Source organism: Jaculus jaculus, chromosome 7 (genome assembly GCF_020740685.1).
Source record: "Jaculus jaculus isolate mJacJac1 chromosome 7, mJacJac1.mat.Y.cur, whole genome shotgun sequence".
NCBI classification, from domain to species: domain Eukaryota; kingdom Metazoa; phylum Chordata; class Mammalia; order Rodentia; family Dipodidae; genus Jaculus; species Jaculus jaculus.
The window spans coordinates 27,581,915-27,600,516 of NC_059108.1; the positions used below are offsets into that span (position 1 = coordinate 27,581,915).

General features: G+C 39.9%; 1 protein-coding gene across 1 annotated transcript in view; it reads right to left on the minus strand.

Moving 5' to 3' along the window:
- The window catches only part of Sgcg (sarcoglycan gamma), a 63,259-nt gene that overhangs the window by 6,278 nt on the left and 38,379 nt on the right, over positions 1–18,602 (minus strand). The window contains exons 5-6 of the mRNA XM_004670540.2: positions 11,440–11,559; positions 4,199–4,271 (exon numbers count right to left, since the gene is read on the minus strand). Of these exons, the coding sequence (XP_004670597.2) occupies positions 4,199–4,271; positions 11,440–11,559 (193 nt within the window). The remainder of the gene's footprint in view (positions 1–4,198; positions 4,272–11,439; positions 11,560–18,602) is intronic.

Here is an 18,602-nt window from a genome sequence, read left to right on the forward strand (position 1 = left end):
CACCATGTAGCCTCAGGGTGGCCTTGAACTAACAGCAATCCTCTTACCTCTACCTCTGCCTCCCAAGTGCTGGGATTAAAGGTGTGCACCATCATGCCTGGCTTGTGAGTCTGGTTTTATGTGGGTACTAAGGAATTGAACCTGGGTCATTAGGCTTTGCAAGCAAGCCTTTAATAGTTAAGCCATCTCTCTAGCCTGATGAGTATGTTTAATGGGTAATATTTTTTTTCTAGGTTTATTCTCAATACTTTATTATTGTATCTTAATTGTACAAAACAACAAATTTCATGATGACATTTATGTGAATATATGATATTTGGACATAATCACCTCTCATTACCCTTTTTTACCTCTTCAATTAATATTTGTGATATAAGACAAAGTTTCATTTTAATACATATACCTGAGCATGAACAATTTGACTGCTACACATTTTAAAATCTTGCCTTGAATATGATAAAACACTTCAAAGAAATTTATGAAGTGTCTCGATTAGATCAGGTCTGGCTTTGTTTCTGGGGAACACTTTGGTGAGTCCACTTATGCTTGTGCCAGCTGTCCATCCTCCCAGCTGATAGTAGGTAGTGTGAGCTCTGCTATGATCTGTGTTGGTCCTGCCTGATGTGTGATCTGGAAAGTCACAGCAAGGATGAATTTGTTTATAAGATCAGTTACTAAATGCAGGTAACCCCCAAATACTAAACTAATTATGATAAAGAGAAAAAGTTTGCCAAAGCACCAGACAAGGGAAACCCTGAACAGACAGCAGTGGATGGGAGTTGGAGTGTTGGAGTGCAAGGATGTACAGGACTTAGAGCTGTATGTAGTTCAGGCTCTGTAGGAGTTGTGGCCAAGCTTGAAATACAGTCTGGAATGGCATGGCCCTCTGGGGAAGTCCATGCACTTAATGCTTTAAACACGGAACACAATTTCAACAGACATTACAAATTTTCAAATGTATTTTTGGAATGTGAGATGGAGGCCAGGGAGATGGCACAGTAGATAGAGCACACAAGCTACAGCATTGCAGTTCTGATCTTTGGCACTCATATAAATGCCAGGCGACACTAGGAATTTTACAGAGGAAATGGAGGAATGAGTAGGATTGCTGTTCTCACTGCTGGCCAGACAATCTTCTCCAGGGAGATGGCAGCAGGCACAGGGGACACTCAAAACTCATCAAAGCAGCAAACAAGAGGCGGTTAAAAGCTCAACCATCAAAGGAAATTTCTATCACACCTTCCAAGGTTCAGGGAACATTGCAAAATAGCGGTGGAAAGAATCTAAGATGGCTGGAGAGATAGCTTAGCAGTTAAGGTGCTTGCCTGTGAAGCCTAAGAACCCATGTCCGATTTGCTAGATCCCATGTAAGCCAGATGCACCAAGGCGAGGCAAGCCCAAGGTCACATATGCTCACCAGGTGGCGCAAGCTTCTGGATTTTGAGTTTAGTGACTGAGGCCCTGGAACACCAATTCTCTCTCTCCACCTATCTCTCTCTCTAAAATAAAAAAATAAAAATAGAAAAAGAGTGTAAGAGTAATAGGGTGGAGTAGGCATACTTTGGGGCACTGTCTACCCAACATGAAGTGACTGGTGCATTTGTGACCCCACTGCTGTCACTTACACTCCCCACAAGACCTGAACTATCCTGGTCCTCCAACAGTTCAACATAAAGAGCAGAGGAGGACAAAAGGAAGGAGACAACAAAACAGAGGAAGTACTGTTTTGGAAGAGGAGGGTCCTCAGTGGATGAAGTTTAGGGAAGAGGGGACAAGAAAAGGATATAGGTATGGAGCATGATCAAATTACTATGTGTTCCGATATTAAAGGTCTTAGTTAGGGGCTGGAGAGATGGCTTAGTGGTTTAAGGCCCTTGCCTGCAAAGCCAAAGGACTCAGGCTTGATTCCCCAGGACCTATGTAAGCCAAATGCACAAGGTGGTGCATGCATCTGGAGTTTGTTTGCAGTGGCTGGAGGCCCTGGCACACTCATTCTCTCTCTTTCTCTGCCTCTTTCCTCTCTCTCTCCCTCCCTCTCTCAAATAAACAAATATAAAAATACATACTACTAAAAATGAGTGGCAGTAAAAAACGTTGCAAATATTTCAACAGTCCTTGCTATTTTCTTTTACTTTATTTAGAGGCTACTCAATGAATTTAATTTTATATGTTTTTGCTTTTATTTATTCATTAGAGACAGAGCACCGAGAGAGGAGAAGAGAGAGAAGGAGAAGGAGAGAGAGGGGCTGCAAGCTAACTCCAGACACATGTAGCACCATGTGCATCTGGCTTACATTGGAACTGGAGAATTGAACCTGGGTCCTTAGGCTTTGCTGCCAAGTACCTTACCTGCTAATCCATCTTTCCAGCCTGAATTTAGTTTTCAAACCATGATTATTGTTTAGGTGTTTTTTCTAGTTAAATCTAAACCTAATTGATTTTTACTGGTGATATCTGATGGAACTGATCTTATCAGCTCCAGCCCTAGAGTTAGCCATCTCCCAAGAAGTCTGGCTTCCTTTTGTTAGAGAATGATAATGAAAACCTAGTTCTGGATAACACTTATTTTAATTACTTGATGTCTCATTTCTGTTAATTTTCATTTTATTATTTTCAAAATTTGGCATATGCTACATATCTTGAGCAATTTACTTGTGTTTTTTTTTTATATTGTTTTGTGGTTTTCAGAGACTTTGATGCCATTTTAAATGTTAATTTTCCAGCTTGTTGCTTATGTAGCATGAAGTATGGGTTTTGTACTTCTGTGTTGTCCAGGCAAATGTTTATAGCTCATAAATTCTTGTGGGTGGCTTTTTCAACTCTTGACCTCTGATAGCAATCTTGTCCATAATATGTCTGAAGTGCTTGCTTTTGTGAAAGGAAGGACTTGGGAGATATTTCTGTGTGACTGTGAGGTTCCTCATTATTACAGGAACCTTACAAACTCTTAAGTTAATTCCAGCATTTGCTAGTGTTTGCAGCATAAGTAAATGTTTCCATATCTGCCAGTTTTACTTACCTAACGAAGACATGCATATTGCTGAATGCATGATAAATGTTATTTTCACCAACTTATAAAATGACATCACATTCCTGTGTGCTTGCAGAGGACTACAATTTCTCTTCTTTGTGATATCTCCTAAGCTTATTTGGGATATCTTATGTTCATTCTTTTATGCCTCAGTTAAAAGCCATGCTTTCATCAGATCCATTAATTATATTGATCTCATTGGTGTATTTCTTTTCTGAATAAGGTCAAAAACCATGCATTTTATAACATGTAACTAGCACTTATAAATTCTGATGAAAAACTTCACTGTTTTTGCTGATTTTTTTTTTTTTTTTTTTTTTTTTTTTTCCGAGGTAGGGTCTCACTCTGGCCCAGGATGACCTGGAATTCACTATGCAGTCTCAGGGTGGCCTCGAACTCATGCCGATACTCCTACTTCTGCCTTCCAAGTGCTGGGATTAAAGGCGTGCGCTACCATGACCAGCTTGAATTTTTTTTTTTTTTTTGAGGTTGCGTACAGGTTTCATTCTAAAGTATCAGAACCAATAGTGCTGAGTGATAAATTAATCTGCCTTTTGTAACCGAATACTCAAGCTTTTCATTACAATGTTTCAGTATAATTTCCTGGAAGACAACATCCAGGATTTCAGAGGTAATCTCTTCTAGACAAGGAGGCACGCCAAGGTGATCAGCTTCTACTCAAGCACAATACTGGTGGTCACACTACTGTTGCTCAGCCTTGTCCAGATTATTGAGTATTTACCACATCATCAATTTTCATGCAGTTTTATGTTTTATGTAAATTTTATGTAGTTTGGATCCCATTAGCTTCTCTTGCCCCTCTTCTGCTCACTGAATTTCTTCCCACCTAGTCCTACATCTGCCTTGGTGTGTGTGTGTGTGTGTATGTTTGGTAACCCACTGTGCTTAATTAGGAATGTTTGCATCAGCATGGGTGAGGGGCTGCTTACCAGGCCATGGATAACTTACCAATGGCCTTGACACTGAAGGAAATGTCCCTACCCCTGCAACTATTAGCTTGCCAGTAGCTCCTTGAGGTGGGTGGCGCTTCATTGGCCTCTGCCCCACCCATGATTGAGTGTTGATGACCCAGCCTTGTGAGTTCATGAGTGTCATGGCCATGTCATCTTCAAGACATAATAAATAGCATGCGACAAAAATTCTTACCTAAGGTCTTGAAATGGATCTGCTCTGACAAGAGGTGTCTCCACTGAGTGTTCAAAAAGAGCCCCTTCTGGCCCTAAACAGAAATCCAAAGATGTATTAGGAACAAAAGTACAAGTGACATATCACAAGAACTAAGACCACTCAGGGAAGTGACATCACATAAGTACTCATCCACCTGTAGAAGTAAGCATCCCTAATCTGAAAGTCCAAACATGCCAAATCTGAAATTTTTGGCAGATTAGTGGGGCATCACAGAGGAAAATTCCAGCAGTGACCTTATGTCATGGGACACAATCAAAACAAAACCTCATGAAAGATATTGGATAAAATTATCTTCAGGCTACATGGATATGAAACAACTCTCATCTTTTAACTAGGATTCCATCCCTAAAGTGTCATATTATGCATATGCAGGCACTCTAAAATCCAAAATGTCCAAAACTTCAAGTACTTCTGGTCTCAAGCATTTTGAATAAGGGACTCTAAGCCTGTAGGGTTTTTTTTTTTTTCTTTTCTGAATCTGTGGCCAGATGTTTAGATTTCAGAAAAATAAGAAAAAAAAAAAAGGCACAAGTGCTTCTCTGCCTTTTTAATGCTACCAAGATATCCTGTCAGTATGATATGATTTTTTTTCTAAGCAATTATACTTTCAGTAAGGGCAAGTTGACTAATTAGGTGGTGGTGGTGGTGGTGGTGGTGGTGTGTGTGTGTGTGTGTGTGTATGCAGTGTGTTATCTCTTGTGTTTTAAAGCCTCATCAGAATTTCTTTTTAATTATAAGCATCTAAAATAGACCTTGAATTTCTGGGACTAGCATGTTCCCTAACAGTAAACCCTTCGACTGAGAACTTAATACCATGTGAAGTCCTCTGTCAGTTGAGTTGCAGGGGTGCAAAGGTGACATGATGTGTGTCATATCCTAAGCTATTAGTGGAATTTGAGCTAAAAGCCCACATTTTAAATCCGTATGCTCTAGGGCTTTTTTTTTTCATATTTATTTACTTGAGAGAGAGGGAGAAGAAGAGGGAGAGAGAGAGAAGAGGAGAAAGAGAGAGAGAGAATGGTCACACAAGGGCCTTTAGTCACTGCAAATGAACTCGAGATACATGTACCACCTTGGGCATCTGGCTTACATGGATACTGGGGAATTGAACCTGGGTCCTTATGCTTTGCAAGCAAGTACCTTAACTGCTAAGCCATCTCTCCAGCCCCCCTGTAGAGCTTTTTTTTTACATGAACAAAAAGCAATACATAATAGAAAGCAGTGTGTCACAGCAATCTGCAGATCCATTATTCTGGGGCCATTGACAGAGTAGGATAACTTTAAGGTAGCAGTGAAGACTAGACAGCCCCATATAGCTGTTAGTGTGACCCTCACGATAACACACATCTGTGACATACACAGTCTGCGTACCAGGATGTCAAGCAGAATGGCCCAGAGGCAGGAAATGTGATGACTGCATAGCAATGGCTTCTCTAGAAACATAGAAAATCCAACAGGGGAACAAATACTCATTGTAATGTCATATTTACAATATTTTCTTACCTTGGATTTTATGGACATGTGCACAGATTAAGCAGCATTGCATTGTCTCTGTACACCCACCATGATTTAGAGTGGGTGGCACTTGCCTTAATATCCCTCCTTTGTAACCCTGTCTAGGCTCCACTCTTCCCAAAGTCCCACCTCTCCCATATGCTCCACACCTCCCTAGGTCCCACCTCTGTCTTAGATTCTGCCCTTGCCTAGGGTCCACTTCTCCTTAGGCCTTACCCCTGTTTAGGCCCTGCCCATGGCTTAGACTCCACCCCTATTTAGGTCCTACCCATGGTTTAGGCTTCGCCCCTGTTTAGGTCCTACCCATGGATTAGGTCCCACCCCTGCTTAGGCATGGTCTGCCTTTGTCCTGAGAGAGAAAAAGGGACAAAGGTAGACACTAGACATATGTTACAACCAAGCCCACCTCTAGTCCTGCATTGGCAATTCTTATTTGAAGGCAGTTTCAATTGTTTTTCCTTAAGAGCTAAATGAATGCCAAGAACACTAGTTAGTAACTCAATAATTAGTTTTCACATACATTCCAATTATTTTCTACTATGACCATAATAAGTGATAGTATGTTGTTAATGTGATTATCATAATGTAGTTAGTTATAGGCAGACATAAAATCTGCAACATGATATACTTTATTTTGAAATGAAAAGAGCTATTTCTCTACTGTTGAAATTGTAAATGCCCATATGATATAACCTTGACTATATCATTACCATTAAGCTTATAATCCTTAGAACCTATTCACATATAAGATGGATTTTCCTGAATGATTTTATAAAATTATTTTTAAAATATTTTATTTTTATTTATTTATTTGACAGAGAAACAGGGGGAGAGGGAAAGAGATAGAGAATGGGTACACCAGAGCCTCCACCCACTGCAAACAAACTCCAGATACATGCACCCTTTGTGCATCTGGCTAAAGTGGGTCCTAGGGAATAGAACCTGGGTCCTTTGGCTTGCAGGCAAATGCCTACTAAGCCATCCATCCAGCCCTATAAATTTATTTTTAAGGACAAATGATCTTCAATGTGGCTATATTCCTTTTATGTTGGTACAATTAAATATTCCTAACCCAAAATATAAAAATATAAAAAGCTTAGTATCTATTTCTTTTGAACAATGAAACAATTGATTTGAGGTCATGCAATCTAAATTTTATGGTTTATAGTGGTGTAGAAAGTCCAGTATAAAATATTATCAGATAAGCCAGGCGATAAGACTATATTACATCTTGGTTTAGAATAATCCACTGCATCTATACCATTGACTTCTTCCTGAAGGCCACCATTGTGGATTGCCTACATTACAGTTTGCATTCTCCTGACATGTCATTATGCTTTATTTCTTGCCTCTAAACAATGAATTCTTTCTCATAATGATTAGATATATCTTAAAATGTATGATTGCTTATTGTGAGTTTTTCTGGGAAGTTTATTTCTATTTGTGCCAGAGGGAGAGAGACAGTAACACACCAAAAAGAAAAATAGTAGTTCTACCCAGGTGTAACTTGGTGAACCATTGAGTTTGTTAAAGTTACTACTAGGAGCATGGGTGGGGGGTTGTTTAAACGAGCATGGGCAACTCACTAGTAGTATACTATTAGCATCATAACCACTAGTATAAGAACTATTATTATACCCCTAGTATCACAGTAGAGTATGAGCAGTAGTTATATGACTGAGGAATATCTTTCCTCCGAACTCTTAACCACTTAAATATCCTGAGTGGAGGAATTGCAATTCTTTTTAACATTTTATTTCTGCATTTATTAGAGAGAGAGAGAGAGAGGCAGAGAGAAAGAGGAAATGGGCATGCCAGGGCCTGTAGCCACTGCAAATGAACTCCACATGCATGTGCCTCCTTGTGCATTTGGCTTACGTGGGTCCTGGGGAATCGAACCAGAGTCCTTAGGCTTTGCAGGCAAATGCCTTAACTTCTAAGTCATTTCCCCAGCCCTTACAATCCTTTTTAATAGGTCCAATCTTGTGATGGTTTCATGTGGGCCATATCATAGCTACTCTAATTTCAAGATGTCATGTTGGAGGATAGAGCTCCACAGCTTGAACCAAGGAGTGTGATATTCCATACCATCCACTATCTCAGCATTTTATTGAACATAAATCCTTATAATGACCCACAAGTCCCCACATGATCAATTCTTTCTCCTTCCTATTATGTTAAGCTTGAGACAAAACTCAAAAAGATTACTAGATAACAATGAAAAATTGTTATGATCTAGAAAAATTGAAACAGCAAGCTATCAATGTAAGTGTGGATATTATAAACCTCTATTTAAAATCAAACAGACATAGTTCATGAAAATAAAGTTCATTCAAGTAAATGTCAATTACAAGAGAAGTGCAAATGACCAAAGATGAGGAATTTATACACTGGAAGAGTAACCAGAAGGGCTGTGTGCCTAGATCCCATCAAGGTTCTCACACTGTTGTTTACAGAGAAAGTTACTGTGGAGTGGCATGAGGCAATCAGAGGTGGATGCCAGTGTACCTGCAAGTGGGAAAGCCTGGAGTAATGTGTGACCTCCACCTGGATCCACCCCTCTCCAAGCTTCTCATGTGAGATAATAGATGTCCCTATGGTTTAAGTCACTTTAAGTAGGTCACTTTAAGTAGATCATTTCAGCATAAAGACTGCTGCCCATGGCACAGGGCTCATCACCTGTTATAGACTTTCTAGATGTAGGTTTTTTACATCTTTTTATGGGGCCTGGACAAAAATTATAATGGAAAATTGTCTTGAAAATTAGTTTGTGAAAATATTCATTCATATTTGTGTCTAACAAAATTTAACAATTATAATAACCATGAGATGATGGGAAACAAAGAATAAAGCAATTTAATCTTGGTGAAAAATTTTCTTAGTTGCAATGGCATGATGGTTACACTGAGCTTTCTATCCCTTTGTTACAAATTAGGACAAGCTTAGCTGTACAAAACTGTGCCCGTTTTTCAGCTCATAGTTCCACAGGGTTCAAATCCTAGCCATTGTTATAGTTAGGTTTAAACTCAGGGTCTCTCAGGTGTCAGCTAGAAAACGGTCTGGAACAGAGCCACTTAGCTTTCTCAGGGAGTTGGAAGAATTCAGTTTCTTGAATTTATAGGACTGAGGCCCTATTTTCTTGGAGGCCGTGGACTTCTCTCAGCCTCTGGAAACTGATACACGATGTGTCACTGAGTCCCTTCCATCTTCACGAGTGACATAGCAGAAAATCCATCTTGATACCATTCACTCAACATTTAACCTTGTCAATAAAACCATAGGAACAGCCACATGAAGGGTATCACCAGCTACCCCAAGGAGGGGCGGGGAGTGAGGTTAAAATGAGATATTAAAATTGTTGTTCTTTGCAGTGCCTGTCAGGTCATCCTTTTCTTTGATCTATACTACTTCAGTGGCTGCCAGGACTAACTGTCTTGGTCTTTTTTTGTGTGTGTGTGTTCGTGGCTTTGCCACTGATCCCAAAATTTGTACACCATCTTTGACTTCTTGAAACCTTGCATCTTTGTAAGACTCGCAATTTAAGTTCATGACTCATTTATGTTTGCTTTGTTAAATGCTGCATGATGTCCTATCGTTAGTGAGAGACCACTGGATACTGACATTTATAGGATAAAGCATTTAGTGGTAAAATGAACAAGTCATTTTCCTACTCTGTTAAGCAGCTGAGATTATAATTCAATCTGGTTATTTATTTATTTATTTTTTTTTTTTTTTGAGATAGGGTCATATGTAGCCCATGATGGCTTCAAACTAATTATGTAGCTGAAGATGGCCTTGAACTTCTGATCCTCCTGCCTAGATGCCACTATGCCCAGTTTATGCCATGCTGGGAATTGAACCATTGGCTTTGTTCATTCTAGGCAAGCACTCTGCCGACTGTGCTTTATCTTGTTTGATTTTTAGAACATTACCTATTGTTGTCTTTAATAATTATTCATATTTCTCCATGCTGTACACTGCACAGAAAGATAAACCTTGTTTGTTTTTCCTGACACATTCTCTCCCCTTCTTTCTCAGATCAGTTTAAATGTCTAATCCTTGAAGAATTCTCTGACCCATCTGGCCCCTCTTCCAGTGACACTTGGCAGAGTGAACCCTCTTTTTCAGGCTGCTATTGATTCCTTTGCCCAGATATGCTTCACTGTCTTGATCAGATGTTATCCAACAGGTTAATTTGCATTTCCGTTCCCCAAGCCAAAGCTTAAGAACCATGAGCAATGTGTTTCATTTTGCATTTTTAGTATTTAGCTTAATTACTGAGACACAGTAAATACTAAATAAATATTAACAAATTCCAGAGAAATAGTATAGATTTAGGGTAGACCAAAGATTTTCAATTGTGGAATGACTTTACTTCCCATTTCCCCTACCAGGGGGAAATTTTGGCAACAAATAGAAATATTTTTGATTATCACAATATCACAGTAGCAATGTGATGCCACTGGCATCTAGTAGGTAGAAGCTGGGATACTGCTGAACACCCTGTATAGCATGGGTGAACCCACACCAAAACACTGCCCACCTCTGACAGAGGATGCAACCATATGGTGCTATTCTAGGAAAAGATCCACATTCAAAATTAAAAATACTGAACTTGTGTTGCTTCTCTACCATTGTGAAGTCAAATTTGAATTGAGCCATCATAAGTCACACTATTTTCTATTGTGGACCAGTGGATTTCTGATGACAAAGGCACTTGGTCTTTTATTTATTTATTAAGTAATAATCAATTTCTCTCTCTCTCTCTCTCTCTCTCTCTCTCACTGTGTGTGTGTGTGTGTTTATGTGTAGACAGGGTCTCACTATATAACCCAGGCTGGCCTGGAGCTTGTGATCTTTCTGTCTGTTTCCTGAGAGCCAGGACTGCATACATGTGCTAACCATGCCTGACTTCAGTTCTTTTTAAAATAGATTTCCTAGTATCTTTTATTTCAGTGAGAATATCAGGGGCACTTACTACCTTAGAGTATGCTGCAACACAGTTGTTATGATGTGTTTGAAAATTTTCTATAAAATTTTGTATCTAGGTCGAGTCTTACTTCCTGGGCAGGAAAACATTTTGTTTTCATTTGAGAATGTTGATAATATTGCATGAAATAATACTGCTATTGATTTTCAGAATAGTATAGAAAAATTCTGGAAATGATTTAACAACTGTCTATGATTTCTAGTCTGAAGAGAAGTACAGCAATTCAATTTATAATATGTTATGTTCTGAAATGCGTTTCATAAAATCTCTTCTTTTCATCCAGAAAGTGAGTCATGTGAGAACTTAATTTCACCTTTAACTCAAAAAGAGAAAGAATATAGAAGCATGGGGGATTCAAGTACCTGGTTTAGTGGGAATAAAAGGAACATAAAAATAGGTACATGAACTGTACAGGTGATAAAGGAACACATGATAATCCTTTATGCTATGCCAGTTGGAAAGAAATAAGAGAAACTAGTATAGCAAAAGAGAAGGGTGGGCAAAGGGCTGTGGGGAAGGCTTCATTTCTCCTAGGAGATTATACAAAAAGAATGTCAAAGGAAATAGTGAGAAGAAAAGTCCACAAAGTCACTGCTTTTCCTTATTTTCAGAAAGAGTTCAGAGGAAAGTCATCAAAAGCAGAAGTCGGATGTGCCCTCCTTGTGATATTGTTACGCTCAAGGTCATGACATACCAGTTACCCGCAGTTTGTCTGTACCAACCACGACTCCCTGTTCCTCAGCAGTGAACAGTGGCTTGTCAGTTTTGGAACTGATCTGAAACCTCTGGTTCTGGACTTCTACCATCTGGGGACCTGAAAGATAATTAGAAGAGCTTACTATAAAATACTTCCTATGAATAGTCTAGGAATCCTTATTCTTACAATTGCTATGTTACCTAGCACTAAATTTCTAAACATGTGGGATCTGTTACCAGTAGTTTCATTGACTCTATGATTAAGCTCTATAAATTTTTGCCTAAAGGTAGAACTAAAATTCATTTTTCAAATGCATATTAATCTGTATCAAATACATGTCTGAGTATATATTTAAAAGTTAATCATTTCATATATTTTAAACTTTTTTCTACTTATATATGATATATTAAATTTGTTCTATTTATAATTAAGTTTGTATTCTTTTGTTATTGACAAGCTAAGGATTTTGCATTATGAAATGTGAGACTCGATATAGACCAACAAGAGATCTCCAAGTTCACTGAGAAGGTAAATCATACCCTGACTGTTCTCTGCCATTAGTCTAGAGGAGGCCTCACCTCCTTTTCTGGAGAAAACAGGAGTGTATGGAAGAACACCTCTGGTTTTGCCCAAGACGTCTTGTATTCTTCATGTCCTTTTTCTTTCAATTTCATTTTCACCTCCAACCTCAATCCCTCACCAGAACACTGGATCCATGGCCTTCCAAATCATTCTGTGCCAGGATTAGGAGACAATGTGTCCATGGGAGACATATGACATCATGTTCAGTTTCTTGCCCTGCTATTAGACTCAACATATCCATCATGCTGTCTCCATCTTTCTTTGTGTTCCAAGATTCTAGGCCATTCAGCATCATAAATTAATCTTAGAACACAAATTTTATTTCTTCTTAGGAATCTAGGTGTTACAGAGTTGGGCATGGTGGCATATGCCAGTAATCCCAGCACTTGGGTGGCAGAGGGAACAGGGGTTCAAAGCCATCCTCAGCAACATAGTGAGTTCAAGGCCAGCCTGGACTACATGGGCTCCTCTCTTAAATAGCAACAACAGAATTTGAAAGTTTCCCCAGCTATTTTATATTTTTGAGAACATGGGTTAAATCTGTGTGTGTGTCTATGCATGCCCCTGTGTTCCTCACAGTAGTTGGACATTAGGTAGAAGTAAAGCCTTTGATGTATATATTAGTCAGTTTTGAACATGATCACTAGAGTATTCTTACATAATTTAATTAATCCATACTTTAAAACCACCTAATGAGTTTTCATTTAAAATTTTTTAAAATTTATTTATTTATTTATTTGAGAGCGACAGACCCAGAGAGAAAGACAGATAGAGGGTGAGAGAGCGAATGGGTGTTCCAGGGCTTCCAGCCTCTGCAAACGAACTCCAGATGCATGTGCCCCCTTGAGCATCTGGCTAATGTGGGACCTGGGGAACCGAGCCTCGAACCGGGGTCCTTAAACTTCACAGGCAAGCGCTTAACCGCTATGCCATCTCTCCAGCCCGAGTTTTCATTTTAAAACAGATACTTTTTTTTGGTGAGAGAAGTAGTTTTGAATTTTTAACAGTAAGTTTCTCATTGCTGGGGCAAAATATCCAACTGGAAGCAGCTTTATGGAAAGAAAGGCTAATTTTGGCTTACAGTCTTAATGGGGCACAGAGCATGGCAGAGCATGAATCTGGCTCACATCTTCACATATCAGAGGGGAGGAGCAAGCAACCTTGAGCAGGCTGTGAACACCAAGTAGGAAGGACTAATAAACCTCAAGGCTTGCCCCAAGTGACCCATCTTCTCCAGCAAGGTTTCATCTCTAAAGGTTCCACCACTTTCCAAAATTGCCACCAGATGGGAACTAAGTATATAAAGTACATGAGGGATATTTCATTCAAACTACCACAGAATTAAAGCTTAATTTTCTCTATCTTGTTTTAGTTAAGAAACACTATTTTTATTTTGTGATAATTTTTTTTTTTTGAGATAGGGTTTCACTTTAGTCTAGGCTGACCTGGAACTCATTATATAGTCTCAGGGTGGCCTCGAACTCATGGCGATCCTCCTACCTCTGCCTCTCAAGTGCTGGCATTAAAGGCATGTGCCACTCCATGTGGCATCACATACATTTTTATTGAAAGAAAATGTAATAAAAGTGAGTCTTTTCTACTGGACACAAATTTGCTGCAAGGTCTTATTACAAGATTCTGTGATACTAATTGAGCCAATGTAACTGAGTGAGAAGAAGCTGAGCACTCATGGGAGTTCATGGTCTAACAGAGAAGGGAGCATGGAAGCCTCATTCAGGACGATCTGCAAAGTGCTACATATATACTCCAACCACACTTGAGGCAAGCCCAACAGGAGTCTAAGGTCAATCTCAAGGTCAGTGGTAGCCTCCAGAAGAATTCATGTTTGACCTGATCTTCAAAACAGAGATCGCATTTCCCTGATAGAGAAGAGGCACTGTAGGTATCAGGCATGAATAAAACACGGGTATGCAGATGATTTAAAATCTATTTCCACTTCATTAAAAATATAGATATTGAATAAAGTTAAATGGCTTTTATTTCAGAAGAAACTGCTTTCTTCATGGGATAGAAAGCTCATAATTACTGAGCATATAATTTTTTTGTTTTGTTTTGTTGACACAGAGTCTCACTGTGGTGGTTTGATTCAGGTGTTCCCACATAAACGTAGGTGTTCTGAAGGCAGTGTATTGCTGGGGGCAGACTTATGGGTGTTATAGCCAGTGTCCCCTTGCCAGTGTTTGGCACACTTTCCTGTTGCTATGCTCCACCTCAGGTTGCCAGGGGGTGATGTTCACGTTCTGCTCATGTTGTCATTTTCCCTGCCATCGTGGAGCTTTCCCTTGAGCCTGTAAGCCAAAATAAACCTCTTTTTCCCATAAGCTGCTCTTGGTTGGGTGATTTCTACCAGCAATGCCAATCTGACTACAACAGTAAAGTGGGGGCAAAGAGTGGGATTGCTGCAAGTCACCTGACTGTGTGGCTTTGGCCTTTTGGGGCTGATTTTCAAGAGGAATGTGGAAGGATTTGAACCTTGGCCTAAGAGACGCCTTGCAGTGCTGTAAGTATAGCTTGATGGACTATTGTGGTCAGAGTTGAAGGACCTGAATGCAGTTAAGAACTATGGACTGTGAAGTTTGACTCAAAAGGGTGAGAAAGAGCTTTGCTTGGACTGGGCTAGAGGCAAGTTGTGTGAAAAGCTTGCTGTTATACCCATGTCCTGAGAAGTTGTGCAGTGTTGCATTGGGTAGAAATGGACTGGTGTGAGCAGAGAGATATGGCACAGAAAAAATGAAATCTCTGGGCCTAAACTGCTGCCCAATCACCTGCAAATTGTTTGAGAGATTACAATCACTGAGATTGGGCCAGCTGACCTGCACCAGGGCAACAGGAAGAATGTAGACTCTTTTGAAGGGGTCTAAGTGCTCAAAGAGTATCCTGTTCTTCAAAGTCTAATTTATTCCCCCTGGATTAACAAATTGGCACCCTACTTGGTATTGTGGAGTATAGGAAATGCAGGAGTATAAGAAAATGCAGTTGAGTTTGCAATGCAGTCTTGTACTTTGGAAATGGCCACGGGCAGTGTGAAGCAGGTTTGCTGGATGCCTGCATGGTGACTGGATAGAGCCATAAGGATGGACAGTGAGTTGCAGTGAAGACCCAGTGGAGATGCTAGGACCATGAGATGGCTGCAAGGAAAGCTGCCAGCCCGGATGAAGTTTTCCAGGACTGTGAATAGCCTAGCTGGAGGGGTGGAATTGGAACTCTAGAGACTTGATGCTGGTTAGAATTATTGGACTTGGAGACTTGTTACAGGCTAGAGTTGTTGGACTTGGGAGTTACAAAGTGTGATGTTTGCCCTGTTTAAATCTTGAATTGGTTGGATGTTTCTTTACTATGCCCAATGCCATCTTTTGCAGTGTGAATGTTTATTCTGTGCCATTGTAGGCTTTGTGAAGTTATATTTTGGTATTATGCCTCAGTTAAAAGAACTTGGATTATGGGGATGTATGAACATCATTGGGATTGATAAAAAATATGGGAACTTTTAAAGTTGGACTGAATGCATTACATTTTACATCATGGATGGTTATCAGTTTACGGAAGCCAGGAGTGTAATGTGGTGGTTTGATTCAGGTGTCCCCCATAAAATTAGGTTTTCTGAATGATAGGTTGCCAGCGTATGGAGATTTGGGAATTAATGCCTCCTGGAGGCAGTGTATTGTTGGGGTGGGCTTATGAGTGTTATAGCCAGTGTCCCCTTGCCAGTGTTTGGCACACTCTCCTATTGCTATTGTCCACCTCATGTTGGCCAGGGAGTGATGTCCACCCTCTGCTCATGTCTTTGTTTTCCCTGCCATCATGGAACTTCCTCCTTGAGCCTGTAAGCCAAAATAAACCTATTTTTTTTTTGAGGTAGGGTCTCACTCTAGCCCAGGCTGACCTGGAATTCATGTCTCAAGCTGGCTTCAAACTCATGGCAATCTTCCTATCTCTGCGTCCTGAGTGCTGGGATTAAAGGCATGTGCCACTACGCCTGGCCCAAAATAGACCTCATTTTTTCCCATAAGCTGCTCTTGGTTGGGTGATTTCTACCAGCAATGCAAACTTGAGTACAATACTCAGTATGTATCTCAAACTGGCCTTGAACTTGATATGTTGTGCAGGATAGTCTGGAACTCATGATCCTCCAGTCTCAGCTTCCTAAATGATGGGATTATAGATGGTTACCATAATATGCTGCCATAATCAATATTTTAACTTTTATTAATGTTGTACTTGTTCTTATAACTTTCTTGGACCTTGCAGCAGAGAAATTATGAGAAATAACATTTAGCTTTGAGGTAGGAGTAGACTAGAAGTTCCCCTAGAGAAGTCCCACTCAGGGAACCAATCAAAATAATATAGATCTTTTCCTGTAAGATCCATAAATTAACTTATTTAGCCATGTGTGATCTCTGAAGGCAAGCAGGAAAGAGTTTCTATGAATAAGTACAGATTCACATGCCCAACAAAACAAAATGGGAATCACTATTGCACAAAGCTCCCTGCACAGACACACACACACACACACACACACACACACACACACACACACACACACACACACATTTATAGGCTCAGAAGATTAAGCAGAGGATGTATGAATAACCAGCCAATATCTCCCAACCTTCACTCCTCAATACACCAACACTGGGAGCACTGAGACTACTGCTGAAAGCCCAGGGCTCCCACTCAACCCTCCCCCACACAGCCCCAAGTTCAGAGTGCACTACAGAGGACTCTGACTCCTTAACTCAGAGTGGGTGGACTAGAAACTTATTCTAAGTTCTCTGTCTCCATTGAGGCAACACATACCACAGATCCTGAATGAATCCCAAAGGAACACACACACACACACACACACACACAGAGAGAGAGAGAGAGAGAGAGAGAGAGAGACTCAAATGAAATAAGGAGACCAATAGAAGATTTGAATGAGTTGTTAAGTCAAGAGGTAGAAATACTGAATAAGAAAACCTGAAATACTCAAAATGAAAATCATGATAAATCAAATAAAAACCTCTGTGAAAAACCTCATCAGTACTATGGGTCAAGCATAGGACAAAACAAACTTGAAGGCAAGGTGGAAGATGGGAAAATTAAAACAAGAAAATAATTTTACAATAATATATAATTGGAACTTTCAAGATGTTTTGGACACTATGAAAAGATTAAATCTAAGAATTATGGGTATAGATTTGACCATTTTCTTCAAATTTCACTGTGTCATTTTTTTCTTACTGCTGTGTAGAAGTCCATTGTGTAGATATACCACATCTTAGTCATCCATTCTTCTAGTGATGGACATCTGGGTTGATTCCAGCACTTAGCTATTACGAACTGAGCCACTATAAACATGGTTGAGCAAATCTCTTTGGACTAAGGCTTGAAGCTTTTAGGGTACATGCCCAGTAAGGGAATAACTGGGTCTGTTGGTAACTCTATAGTCAGATTTTTAAGGAGTCTCCATATTGCTTTGCAAAGTGGTTGTACCATCTTGCATTCCCACCAACAGTTGATGAGGGTTCTTATTTTTCTACATCCTCACCAGCAGAAGAATTTCAGTCTAAATGCACAGTAAAATATTCAAGAAAATCATAGGTTGTAGTTATTTTTTTATTGTTGAGACAAAGCACTTAACCCAAACCAGCTGATGGGAGGAGGGGTTTTATTTTGCCTTTCTTGAGGCAAAGCTTCATGATGGCAGGGAGAAGCATAGCATAGGCAGAAGCTACTCACCATGCCTGCCACAGCAAGTCAAAAACAGCAGCAGAATAAGCCAAGTTCTGGCAAGGGGGAGCTGGCTGTGACACACCAAAGCATGTTTCCAGGAACAAATTTCATCCAGCAAGGATCCTCTTTCCAAATTGCTACTATCTGGGGACCAAGCTTTCAGGACTAATGAGTTTATGGAGGACATCTGATTGAAACCACCATATCCACCTCTAACCCCCATAAATTGATGACCACCCAAGATGCAAAATGTAATGCATTCAATCCAACTTTAAACACCTCTATAGTTTTCATCAGTCCAGACACTGATCAAACATTCCCACAGTCCAAGATCTCTTAATTGTGATCCTGTAAAAGCAAAAGCACTTAATGGCACAGAGTAAGCATCCACACTACAAAATATGGCATTGGGCATAGCACAGTAAAAAATGAACCAATGTAAGATCTAAAACAAACAGGACAATTACCAAATCCTATAGGTCCAAATTCCAATATCTGTAACTAGTGACAGAGTCTCTGGGGTTCCAATGCCACCCTTCTACCTGAATTTCCACAGTCCAGAAAAAACTCCATTGCAAGCTGGCAGCTTTCTTTGGTGGATTTCCCATAGTTCTGGCATTTTCAAAATTATGGGGTCTTCACTGCAACTCCTATGGCTTATCCTCATGGTTTCACTGGGTCTCCATGCAGGGACTCCAACTCTGCCTCACATTGCCCACTGGCCAGCTCCAGAAAGGCAACCACATTGCAAATGCAATGGCCGTCTTTCCTGTTGTTATATGTTGATGGACAAGGTACCCAACCAAAAGCAGCTGATGGGAAGAAGCTTTTGATTTTGATTT